Here is a 12,132-nt window from a genome sequence, read left to right on the forward strand (position 1 = left end):
CCCTGCCTCTTCCAGGAGACCACCCAGGAGCCCACCTGCCCTGGGACAAGCAGCAGCTCCAGGAGCCCCACCCCACCCCCGGGGCAGAGGCCTGGGGGTAGCAGCCGAGGTCCTCCTACCTCGGACCTCCATGCGGATGCTGCTCTCGATGCCGTTGGCCACGAACTTGAGCTCAGCGCCGTGCAGGCTGGCGGACACGCAGCGTATGGTGAGGGCATGCCGTGTGCCGTCGTGACGGATCACGAACACGGGGCTGGCCTTCAGGGCCTGCCCGTCCAGGAACCACTCGCCCGCCGAGGCCAAAGTGAGGTCCACAGAGAAGGTCACCTCGCCGCCCTCCACCGCCTCCACCGCCTTCAGAGGCGTCTTCACGGCCAGCTGGGGGGCTGCAGGGTGGGGGCTTCACCAAGGGGCCAGCCTCTGCCCTCCCGCCCTCCTCCTCCTGAGCCCGCGCCCAAGCGCCCCCTCCCCCGGGAAGCCCATGGGGCAGGCACACAGAGCACGTCCACACTTACCCAGGTGGACAGTTCCTGGGAACTCGAGGTAGGGGCCGTGGCCAAAGCTGTTCACGGCTGACACCCGGAACTGGAAGTCCCCCTCCTCGGACACGTTGGCCACGGTCAGCTCACACACATCCACCCACTCAGCCTCATGGCACCGGCTCCAGGTGTAGGCGCCAAGCCGCTTCTTTTCCACCAGATAACCATCGATGGGGACAGGGCGGTCCCCGTGGGGTGGTGGGGACCAGCTGAGGGTCACGGAGCACTCTGTCCTGGCCTTTACCACGGGGGCCTCTGGGGCGTGCAGGGGCGGCTTCCTAGGGGCTGGGCAGAGCACAGCCCCAAGATGTCACTGACTGGGAGCTCCCTCCCCAGGCAGGCCCTGGGTCCAAGGTCAACGCAGCCCTCCTGGGGGCGTGCTTTCACAGTCTGGACTGGCCATGGCCCAAGGGGACTGCTGGGCCAAGGGATGCTGTGGACCCATGACCCCAGGCCCCAGCCCTGTGGCCATTTCCTCGGCTGCAGTGGAAACAGTGCCCTGGCTTTGGGGACACACAGTCCAGGGCCACCACAAACTGTCCAGGGGGCCTGGGGACAAACTCCATCTGTGTATCCAGGTCTTGGGCTAGGCAGTGACCAAACCAGGGCACAGTGACCATTCCAAGGGTGCTGAGACCCCTGTGCAGGGACACATTCCTACCCCAACAAAGGGCTGACCTAATGGGGGCTGGTGGGGGGAGGGACCTGCCTCCCAATCTACAAATTTGATACCAAAGGCCACAGAAAGAGGACATGCTCACGCACGATGTCCCACACCTGTCTCACCCACATGTGTGCTTCTAGAATAATCTGTATCTTCTACTTTGGTTCGCAGAGTGGGGGTCACCAGAACGCCTACTCTGCACTCACCTGGGGTGACCATAGTGAAGGAGGGCAGCAAACAAACCAGGGGTCCAAGGAAACTAGAGCTATGACCCGCTGGTCCAGCCCCCAAAGCCCTCCCTGCAGCAGGCCGGAGTGCACAGCGGGGGCGCAGTGGACAGAGGAAGGGGAAATAGCCCTGTCTATCCAAGGGGCACTCCCTGGGCCCTTACCAGACACAAAGAACTGCGTGGATGTCCGGCAGTCCCCAGCCATGAAGGTCACCTCGCCCATGTCCTCCAGGCTGCACTTGGAGATGGTCAGCGTGTGGCACGTGCCTTCAGTGGTGATGGCCACGCGGCCCCCGGCCATCACCTCCTCCTGGTTCCTCAGCCAGTGGACAGAGTCCTCAGGCCTGGCCAGCTCCACACAGAACATGGCCGTGTCCCCCACTCGCACCGCGGTCTTCCTCGGGAGCTTCCGGATGAGGTTGCCTGTGGTGCACAAGGGCCGGGGGACGGGTCAGACGGAGCGGGGGACGGGGGCTGCCCGCCTCTCCTCCCCGTCCACCTTCCGTCCCTGCACCGCCCCCTGCACCGCCGCTACACCGCCCTATGCCCCTCCTCCTGCCCTGCCACTCCTCGGGGCCCTGCTCGCCCCTCCTCGGAGCCCACCTTCCGCACCTGCCCCGCAACTCCTCCCTTCCCTCCTGCCCCCGCCCCGCCCTTGCCCCGCCCACCTTCCGCCCCTCCTCCGAGCCCACCTCTCGACCCACCCCTTCTCCACCCAACCCCGCGCGACCCCCGCCCACCTTGCACCGCGAGCTCCGCCACGGTGCGGCTGCCCTCCGCCGTCTCGCAGATGTAGACGGCGTCGTCGTCTGCCGAGACGTTGCGCACGGTCAGCCGGCGCTCGGTGCCCGCCTCCTCGATGCCGTACTTGGCGCTGGCCCACAGCCGCGTCTCCTCCTTGTACCACGCGGCCTCCGTGGACGGCAGCTCCACCTCGCACTGGAACGTGGCCGACTCCTTCTCCTGCACCTCCAGGTCCTGCAGCCGCTTCCTGAAGGGCACCGCGGGCTCTGCGGGGAAAGAGCGCGTGAGCCGGGCTGGGGCGGCAGGCCTGGGGCGGACAAGGCGAGAGCGGTGGGACGGGGAGAGGAGCCGGGAGGAGATGGAGGAGGAGGGGGTGGGGGGCGGAGAGTGGGGTCAGGGCAGGGGGGAGAGGCGGCGGTCAGGGCAGGAAGCAGGGCAGGTCAACGTTAGTCGGACTACGGGCTGGAGTGGGGGCAGGGGACCAGGGCAGGGGTTGGGTGGGAAGTCAAAGGAGCAGCAGGGATGAGTCCAGGGAGGTAGGGAGGTGGAAGGGGGGCAGGGGAGAGGCACAGAACGTAAAGAGTCCCCTCCCCTTAAATAGAAGATCTCTGGAAAGGAGGCACATAAAGCCACAGAAAGCCCCCCAGTGATGCTGCTCTTGGGCCGCAAAATCCGGTGGCTCACGCTCACACCCACGCCAGCAGCGAGGCAGCGGGACCAGGGGAGCCGCCCCTCGACTCCCCAAGCGCCGGCCATGGGCCAAGCCCCGCTGCCCTGTGCACTTTCCCCTGTGGGGCTTCTGTAGGGACCCCCGAGGAACAGGGCCATTTCCCCGCTGGAGCGATGGCACTGGGGCGTGTCCTGAAAGTTGGAGCGCCCTGAGACCCTACAGCGGGACGGAAGTGGAGGTGGGTCTCTGGTTTTAGGAGCCTCTCCAACAAAACCTGATATGTTGCCCACGCTTTTCCCCAGAATCCTGGGGCAGGTCCAGACCCCTACAGGGGTCCTCAACGGGAGCCTCTAAACTGGCCCAGAACCGCCTTCCGTCTCAACCTGGCGCGGCCCCAGCCCCTGCCCTACCTTCCTCCCCCGCTCTGCCAGGGAGACCCCCTTAGCATCCTGTGAGAGGGAGGGGGTGCCTGGGTCACCCGGCATCTCCCAGGCGGAGTGGCGCCGCGGACAAAGCGCCTTGTTATTCACTCATGTGACTCTCAAAAACAATGGAACAGGCTGAGGGTCATCCGCTGTCGCCCTCGTTCTGTGGCTCTGGAAACGCGAGAGCCGCCAAGACCTCTACCGTTCCAGGTGGAAAGGACTGGGGGAGGGGCTGGGGGAGGCGCTTCTCAGGGCAGCGACCAGGCGCGGGGATCCTGCGCCCAGCACCCTAGCTCACCTCGCACGACGACCAGCACGGAGCTGTAGGTTTGGCCCACCAGGTTGGACGCCGTGCAGGTGTAGAGGCCCCGGTCGGACTGCTTGCAGAAGAGGACCTTGAGCACGAAGTTCTCCTGAGCGTCCTCGTACACCACGTGCCGCCGGCCCTCGACCACCAGCTGCCCATCCTTCTTCCATACCGTCTCGGGCTTCGGCTCACCCGTCACGTAGCAGCTGAGGCGCGCGTGCTTGCCTTCAGTCACGGTGCAGGTGCGCGTGCCAGAACCTGGTGGCGAGGCCGGGGCGCCCTCGGCGCGCATCGCTTCGCGCCGCCGCTGCAGGTGCGCCAGAAGCGCGGCTGTGGAGGCCCCAGGAGGGCCCGCAGAGTCTGCGTCCGCGTCCACGGTGAGTGCGGCGTCCGCGCTGGCGGCGCCCAGCGGGTTCTCGGCGCGCACCGTGTAGGTGCCACCATCGCGGGGTCGCGCGGCCTGGATGCGCAGCGCGCTCGCCTCGCCGCTGGCCTCCACGCGCACTCGGGGGGCGTCGGGCGCGCCCAAGCGCCGCCCATCCTTGGCCCAGCTCACCGCCATAGGCGGCGAGCCGCGCACGCGGCAGCGGAAGGTGGCCTCCGCGCCCTCGCGCACGCGGATGGACGTGGGCCGCAGAAGGAAGTGGGGCGCCTGCTCGGCGCAAGCGGCCTCGGCGTCCACCTGCAGGCCCACAGCCGCGAAGGCCTCACCGATGGCGTTGCGCGCGCGGCAGACATACTGCCCGCTGTCGCCCAGCGCCAGGTCTAGGATGGTGAGACGGTACATGTCGCCGTCCTGGGCCAGGCGGAAGCGAGCGCCCGCCTCCACGGGCTGCTGGTCCTTCTCCCAGCTCACCTGCGGCGTAGGGTTGCCCACGATCTGGCAGCTCAGCGTGGCATCCTTGCCCACCGACACCACGAAGGCTTTGGGCCGGGTCAGGAATCGGGGTGCCCCACTGAATGAGTGATCCATGGTGGGGTGTGGGGGTGGCGGAAGGGACCTACGAGCGGGTTGGGGGAAGGTCATAGTGGGGATGAATCCCCCACCTGCGCCCCACTTGGTGACTTCCCATCCAATTCCTCCTGAAGAACCCAGCCTAACCCAGGGTGGACGCACCCTCACCCCCCCCCCCATCTCCCCTCACCCCTGCAGGTAGAACTTCCAGAGGCACAGTGATCCAGAAACTCAGATTTGCCCCATTCTGGACATCTGGAGTCTGGTGCCACACACCCCCACACACGCACACAACAGGCTTTCCTAATAGGTGGGTGTCTCCTTCCTGTCCCCCCAGCTCTAGCCCCACACCCCCCCCCGTCCAGGTCCAGTTAAACACCACACCAGCAACCTAGCTGGCCCTCCTCTGTGTTCCCCAGTGTCCTCCCTACCTGGGGGCCATGCTGCACCTCTCCACAGGGATCTACCTGTGTGTGTGTGTGTGTGTGTGTGTGTGTGTGTCCCCACCCCAGCTGCCTTCGGGTGACCAGTCCCCCTCCCCCACACACCACTGCCTCCTGGAGTCTGAAAGCCCAAATCTGCCTATGTCTCCCCTACTCAAAGAGGAGGCGGCTCTCTGAACCTGGACAGGGCCTGCGGAGGCCTTCGGTGGGTGCCTGCTGCTGGCTCAACCCTGTCTGCGGTGCACCCGAGGTCACAGGTTCTCCATCCCAGGAGGCCCCCTCTGAGCCCCCTGCCCCTCCTCCTCCAGGTGACTCACCCTGCAAAGCCACACCTCTGGCTCTGTGCACCTCAGCCCTCCCTGCCCCGGGCAGCACCCATGACAACAGTCCTGTGTACTGGGCCTGTGGGCACCTCTCCGGGGGTCCCACCTCCTCTCAACCCTGAGGAGCATGCAGGTGGAAACCCCGCTGCCAGGGCTTACAAGCCGCCCCCCACCCCAAGCCCACTGAGCTGCCCACTCGCTCGCTGGGAGCACCTGCTCCTCGCCCTGGGAGGGCACAGAGTCAGCTGTGTGCCGAGGGAGGGCAGGCAGAGAGTCCCCTGGGAAGAACCAGGGACGTCCAGGCTGAGACTGGCCAGGCAGACTGGCAGGGCCCGCTCACCGTACAGACTTTGTGTCTCCACTGGCTGGACACCCTGCAGGGAAAGGGTGCACACCACCCATACTGCAGGCCCCAGGTACTAGCCTCTGCCTACCCCTGGCAGGCCCTGGCTGGCCTTCAGCACAGGTGGGTAAGGTGAGCCTGGGCCTGGCCTCCCCCTCCCCTACTTCTATAGGAACAGCAGCCCCCCGGGCTCGGGGCTGACCCCAAGTGCCTTAACTCCCTCCCCAAACCAGGGCTGGGCTTCCAGCATGGGCTGCCCATGGGGGGACAAGTGGGGTGACATTCTGGGCCCTTGGGCTCCCGTCCTGTGATTCAGGGCCTAATCCCCCTTAATCCCCCTCGAGGAAGTGAGCCCACACCAGCCTGCTGACTCACTGTGCGGTCAGCACCTCTGTCCCCTGCCCCCTACTGCCTGGCTAAGCTCTGGGGCTGGGAGGACCTGGGCGGGCAGCCACCCGAGCCCCGCCTCCATGGACGCCCTCCTGGGCCTTGATGTCCCTCTGGGAGGGGTTACTCTGATATCCAGGTCTCCAGAGGCCCTGAGCTCTGAGCTCCCAGTGCCCACCTCCTGAATCATGGTCTGAGGGTCCCCCTGAGGCAGGACACTGCCTCGTCACCCCCACCACTCCAGGTGCAAGTACGGGAGCTGGGTGCTCTGAGCTCATGAGCGGGCAGGGGCAGAGGGCCACCTCCATAGCTGGTGGCCTCTGGGGGCCAGGACTGGACAGGCAGTTCCCATCACTGCATGTGCTTAGGGGAAACCAGCCCAGGACCTTGGCAGATGACAGGCTGACCCCTGCATTGGGAAGAATGGGCAGAGACCCCAAGATCTTCTCAGGCCCCCAGGGATGGTGCTGATGCCTAGCTTCCTGGTAAAGGGCCTGTGTTCCCCACCTCAATGCAGCAGACTCCTGAGACCTGGGGGGTCCCACAGACTGAAACGCCTCCAGGCAGGCATCCCCACTGGTCCGTAGGACCATGGCACCCTAAATGCTGGCCCAAGGACTTCAGAGACTCTCTCCTTCAGGCCAAGTGGGGGGGCACACTCTGGGGACCCCCAGAACTCCCGCTGGGCTTGGACATGCAGCGGTGAGGCAGGGGGCTCAGGAGGGGACACCTGGTCGGGACCTCAGCCCCAGCCTCCCAGGGAAGCCCCTTCCTCCCTCAGAGTGGACTCCTCCCCAGCTTGCCACTGGCAGGAACCTCCCTCCACATGGAGACCATGACCTCCCCACCCCCACCTGGGGTCATGCGTCTGAAGCGTCCAAGTCCCTAGGGCTGACATGAGTCCTGCCCACAGCCTCCATCCTTGGTTTTCTAGAACTTGGCCAATCTTGGGGCCAAGTGGGAAGTGGCTTGCAGCCTGACTGCAGAACTTCGGTTCCCTCCTGGGAGCCCCTGCTGCCCCCTCCCCCTCCCTGCCCCTACCCTTCCAGAAAAGACTTCCACCCCACCGCAGCTCCTGGAGTCTGCGCCTCCCCCTAGACCCCTGGGCTGGCGGCTTCCCGGCTTCCCGAACTCCCGGGGAAATTCTTTCCTGGAGTCAGGTGTCAATGCCCCTCTGGCTGTCCCCTCTGCTGAGCCAACAGGCCCAAAATAGCCCCAGCTGTCAGCGGGCATCCATCTCAGCAGAGCTGGGGGCAGGGCCGGCCAGACCCCCAGGCCTCCCCTAGAGTAGGGGCCACGAATGAAGAGGTGAATGCACTCCACGGCCCCCTGACCTCCCATCCCTGCTGCTCCCTCCCCACGTGAGGGCCCAGCTCAGCTTACCAGGGTGTCAGGGGCTGGATTCCAGAGCCCCAACTTGGAGCTACACAGCCTGGCTGGACACCCCTCCCCAGGCCCCTCTGTACCCAGACCCCTGACCTTCAACCAAACAGCCCTGGGGGAGAGGGGCTAGGCCTGGATGGCCCCCCACCCTGCCTGCTCTGCCTCCTCACCTGTCTCTACGGGAGGCTGGGAGCAGCACCCAGGCGTGGGACACAGACGATGGAGCAGGGGCTGCTGGGTCTTACCTCCCTCCACGGGCCCAGGACTGACACAGCTCCCACCCAGCAGCCCACTCTCTGGCCGGTCCTCAGACTGGTTGGGGACGAAAGGACAGGCGGACGCTGTCAGCTGAAGAAGGCTGGGCCCGCCCCCACTGCCAGCCAGCCCAGCCCAGCTCCAAAATAGCCCGGGTGTCACTGCCTGGGATTTGGTTTCACCCCCAGCCCCAGGGAGGCAAAGGGCAGAGGCTCTGGGCGGCCAGGTGTGGGGGTGGGGGAGCACGATGATGTGGGTGGGGGCAGGGACCCCACCTGGTGGGGAACCCTGCTCAGACTAGCATCCTGGAGTACAAGGCAGGAAGGCGCCCAGGAGACCCAGGACCACCCAGAGGGGCACCCACGACCACCTCGAAGGGAACTGGGACCACCCAGAAAGGGACCCCAAACCACCCAGAGGAACAGGGGGACCCGGGCCACCCAGAAAGGGATCTAGAACCACCCAGAGCGACCCGGGGTCACCCAGAAAGGGACCCCAAACCACCCAGAGGGACAGGGGGACCCAGGACCACCCAGAAAGGGATCTAGAACCACCCAGAGTGATGGGGGGACCCAGGATCACCCAGAAAGGGACCCCAAACCACCCAGAGGGACAGAGGGACCCGGGGCCACCCAGAAAGGGATCTAGAACCACCCAGAGGGACCCGGGGTCACCCAGAAAGGGACCCCAAACCACCCAGAGGGACAGGGGGACCCAGGGCCACCCAGAAAGGGACCCAGAACCATCCGGAGGACACTCAGAACTGTCCAGAGGGGAGAGGGGGAACCCAGCACCTCCCAGAAAGGGACTCAGAGCCACCCAGAAGGGAGAGGGGGACCCAGGAGCAGGCCAAGAGCACTGGCCATCTGAAAAGTCCTGAGCCTCTGGGTGGAGGCGGGCAGCCAGAGCCCAGCACAGGCCCCAGCACCAAGCCCAATCTGTCCCCACCACACACATGCCCAAGACAAGTTCTTTATCCCTGGTCCTTCCTGGCAGCACCTGGCCTGGCTGGGTGTCCATGGCACCTTTAAATGGGAGCGGTGGGGGGGGTCCCTGAGAACACAGCCAGGGACCTTCACTGGGCATGGACGAAGACTGCAGGTCCCAGGGTTGGACAGGCAGGACAACGGCCAGTGCTGCTACGTGCCCCAGGAAGACTGTCCCCAACTCCATCCCATAGCCCTGATGCAGGGACAAGCGTGGACAAAACACCAGGCCCACCTGGAGGACAGTTGTCCTCTGCCTGGTGGGGGTCTAACCAGGTCCCAGAGGGGCCACCCTGTGGGAGTCCTGGGTCTCCAGGGAAGGGGCTGACCCTTGCCCCCAGCGGCCCAGGTCGGAGACACGCCCCCAGGGGCCCCATCTGAGGGTGGGGACCAGGGCAAGACACCCAGGCAGGCCCCTGAACCCACTTGACCCGAGGATCTCTCCTGCAGATGTGTCTACCCGCTGACCCCACCACAGCGGTCTGTGCGGGCCAGGGGTCTGGAGCACCCAGAGAAGAGGGAATGAGGGCAGGGAGGACGCGGACCCACCACAGCCATCATAAGGGACTGCTCTGCGTGCTCAGCTTCACCCCTGCCCCTGCGCCCCTGTGTGCCATGGGGAAACCAAGGCTCTGAGCACAGACCAGATGCCCTGGGGTACCCAAGTCTTCGCTCAGGCACCATAATAAAACCACAGACCAGGAGGCTTAAGCAGACGTTTATTGTTCAGGGCTCTGGAAGGTGCCTTCTAGGAAGAAGGTGCTTGCAGATCCCAGGACACTGGGGTGTCTCTTCCTGGTACAGACACAGCCATCTACTCAGGGTGTACCCAGGGAACAGAGGGCAAGCCCTAGGGATCCCTTCTTCCTCCTTAAAATACTGACCGCTCCACAGGGACCAGAGGGATGTCCTCAACTTTAGTGATCTCCTGACCCAGCATTTGGGGGTTACTCACCATCCTCCAACTGTCCTCCTCCCAGTACTGTGACCCTCCCTAACTCACCCTCATGCTTGTGTTCTCTCTGGTCACTTGTCCCCACTTCCTGTTGAGGACAGGCATTTGGTCCTAGGAAGTGGCAGCTGCAGCTCAGTGTCCCCCTCAACCGGTGCACTCTTGCAAGTAGCCCACTCTGCTGCCTGTGTAGGGATCCCAGGTCTCTGGCCGCAGCCCCTGCCCACACCTCCCTGGGCTCTGGTGGGACATTTGCTGTCCTGGGGGCTCCATAATGTGTCAGACCAGCCCCATGCTGGCTGCATCCCACGGGACGGTGCCATCCCCCTCGCAGCCCTGACAGGAAGGAGTGGGTCTCCCTGGGCTGTGTGTGAGTGGTCTGTCTGCCTGCGGAGCTCAGTGGCACCCCGGGCCTGAGCCACCACCCTCCAGCCATGACCCTGGAACAACCCTCCTGAGAGCAGGGTGGGGGCTGCAAGCTCTGTGGCCCTGGGAGCTGCTCATGTTAGACGGGAGTGCTGAACTCCGGCGGGGGTGAGCGGGTTGCCCTGCTCTCCGACCGTCCGTCCCAAAGGGAAGCCACAGGCAAGCTCCCAGGGGAAACAAGCATGCTCAGTCTCACGTCCCCGTGTTTCGTCCGGAGCACTTGTGGACGGTCCCCAGGACGGTGTGTCTGCAGTTTGCAGCAGAGGGACCGTGGCTCAGGGTGGACATGGTTTGCTTGTTTCCACAGCTAATGGGGTCACACCTGACTTTCTCCTGAGCACATAACCAATAGCCGTGAGACCACAGCCTGCACAGATCCAGGAACAAAACGGGGATATTATTGGGGAAAATGGCGAATTCCAAGTAAGGTCTGGAGGTCAGTTTCGAAAGAACGTGGAAGGGGTTAAAACTACTGGGTGGGGGGCGGCCAGGGGAGGCTGGGTGGGGGACACAAAGATAAAAAGTTGGAAGAAGCTGGCTGGCCCAATGGGAGCAGTCACGCCATTGCCGTTAATGAGAAAGCTTTGGAAAGAACCTCCATGCCCACCGACAACACGCAGACAGAAATGATGGCGTCCTTGGGCAGCTCAGCGCCACACGGCAGTTTTTAAAATGAGGGGCAACTGCATTCACAGACTTAATTCTTAAAAAGATGATGTTAGTCAGCAAAGTAAGGGATCAAATGAAAACCACACCGCGAAGTGGGGCTCCCATTCCCCGCACCTCTGCTGCTTGCTGGTGTCCCCACCACCTGCTCTCAGCCACAAGAGGCTAAGCCTACGGCTAGGAGCTGAGGGCGAGGGCCAGGGGTCAAGCAGGGGAAAGGGACCCACAGCCAGGCAGTGAGGGGCCCTGGAGGAACAGAGGGACCAGAGAGACGTCCTGGGCTAGCAGTGGGGCCCACGGCTGCAGACAGCGGGACAGGTGAGGGACCTCCAGGCTCTGCACTTGCCCTGAAGCAGGGGTGGGACAGGGGAAGGGGAGCTGGCTCTGGGTGTGCAGGGCAGGTGTCTGGGAGAGGCTCACGGGCCCATGGGTGCAGGGAGAGCTGCCAGCCCGAGGGCGTGGCTGAGGCCCCAGGAAGGACACCCAAGGTGGGGAGCGCCAGCACCCACACTTGTGCCCTGTGCGCACCTCTGGGATGGCTATCTCTTTCCGGACCCCTGTGGGGCTCAGGCCACCACCCGCGCCCACAGCTGCAGCTGGAGAGAGCGTTCCTGCCGCCTCCAGGTCTGTGCCCCAGTCCCAGCCAGGACCACAGCAAGCACCACCACCCCGGGTCAGCCCCGCTCAAGCCCCTGCAGGGTGGCTCCGGACGGCTGCGAACCACAAACACGTGATGTGGGCGACAGAAGGAAGTTGTCTCAGATGTGCACCGTGTGCAAGAGACTGGGGGCCAGGCTTGGCTCCAGCGGAACGCCACCAGCCCCTCTCAGTTTCGTGGGGGTGCACCGGATTGCCTCAGCCCCAGAAAGCCACGTCTGTGACCCACTGTCCTGAGGCCCAGAAGGAAGGGCCGCTCTCGGAGCTCAGTTGTGGGGCCTAGTGGAGAAGCCTGCAGGATCAGGGGGGCAGGAAGGGAGCCTGCGGCCCACGCTGCCTCCCTCTGTCCCTCGGAAGCTGCCAGAATGAGAAGAAGGCCTGAGAGCTGTGCTAGACCTCAGTGGCCATCCCCGGGAGCCCTGTGCTGCAACCCGACCTGCTCCTACAGGAGCTCACCTCAGACCCCAAGTACAGATTCCTTCACAAGGAGAAAAAGTGAAAGACTGCACTTAGTTCTAGGAAACTGGGTTGTGGAGGGAGCTACCTGGGTGTGGGTCCCCACGAAGGCCACCTTGCCCCAGCTGGGGCCCGACAGGGCGGGGAAGGCAGCTGGCCACCAAGCGCCCCGTGGACGCTGGAGGAGCCACTGCTGTGTTCCCAGGGCCATGCCTCCTCTCATTCCAGCAGGGTTTCAAGTGCACTCTCCCCAGTACTTCGGGAACACAGTAACATCCACTGCAGCAAATGACCTCCACGCGGACCCCGGGGAGTGCTGAGG

The 12,132-nt window shown here is 64.6% G+C and overlaps 1 protein-coding gene across 21 annotated transcripts in view; it reads right to left on the reverse strand.

Moving 5' to 3' along the window:
• The window catches only part of OBSCN (obscurin, cytoskeletal calmodulin and titin-interacting RhoGEF), a 142,732-nt gene extending 134,956 nt beyond the window's left edge, over positions 1–7,776 (reverse strand). For 17 of the 21 annotated variants that reach the window (XM_087862430.1, XM_087862443.1, XM_087862437.1 and 14 more), the window contains exons 1-6: positions 7,583–7,742; positions 3,570–4,579; positions 2,173–2,442; positions 1,595–1,855; positions 516–824; positions 120–386 (exon numbers count right to left, since the gene is read on the reverse strand). In XM_087862430.1, the coding sequence (XP_087718556.1) occupies positions 120–386; positions 516–824; positions 1,595–1,855; positions 2,173–2,442; positions 3,570–4,551 (2,089 nt within the window). In that variant the 5' untranslated portion in view covers positions 4,552–4,579; positions 7,583–7,742. Of the gene's footprint in view, positions 1–119; positions 387–515; positions 825–1,594; positions 1,856–2,172; positions 2,443–3,569; positions 4,580–7,582 lie in introns of all 21 variants that reach the window. The other 4 variants (XM_087862428.1, XM_087862446.1, XM_087862441.1 and 1 more) reach the window with 4 other exon arrangements.
• Positions 7,777–12,132: the final 4,356 nt, after the last annotated feature.

Source organism: Ursus americanus, chromosome 5 (genome assembly GCF_024610735.1).
Source record: "Ursus americanus isolate L20-20 chromosome 5, mUrsAme1.1.p, whole genome shotgun sequence".
Classification (NCBI taxonomy): domain Eukaryota; kingdom Metazoa; phylum Chordata; class Mammalia; order Carnivora; family Ursidae; genus Ursus; species Ursus americanus.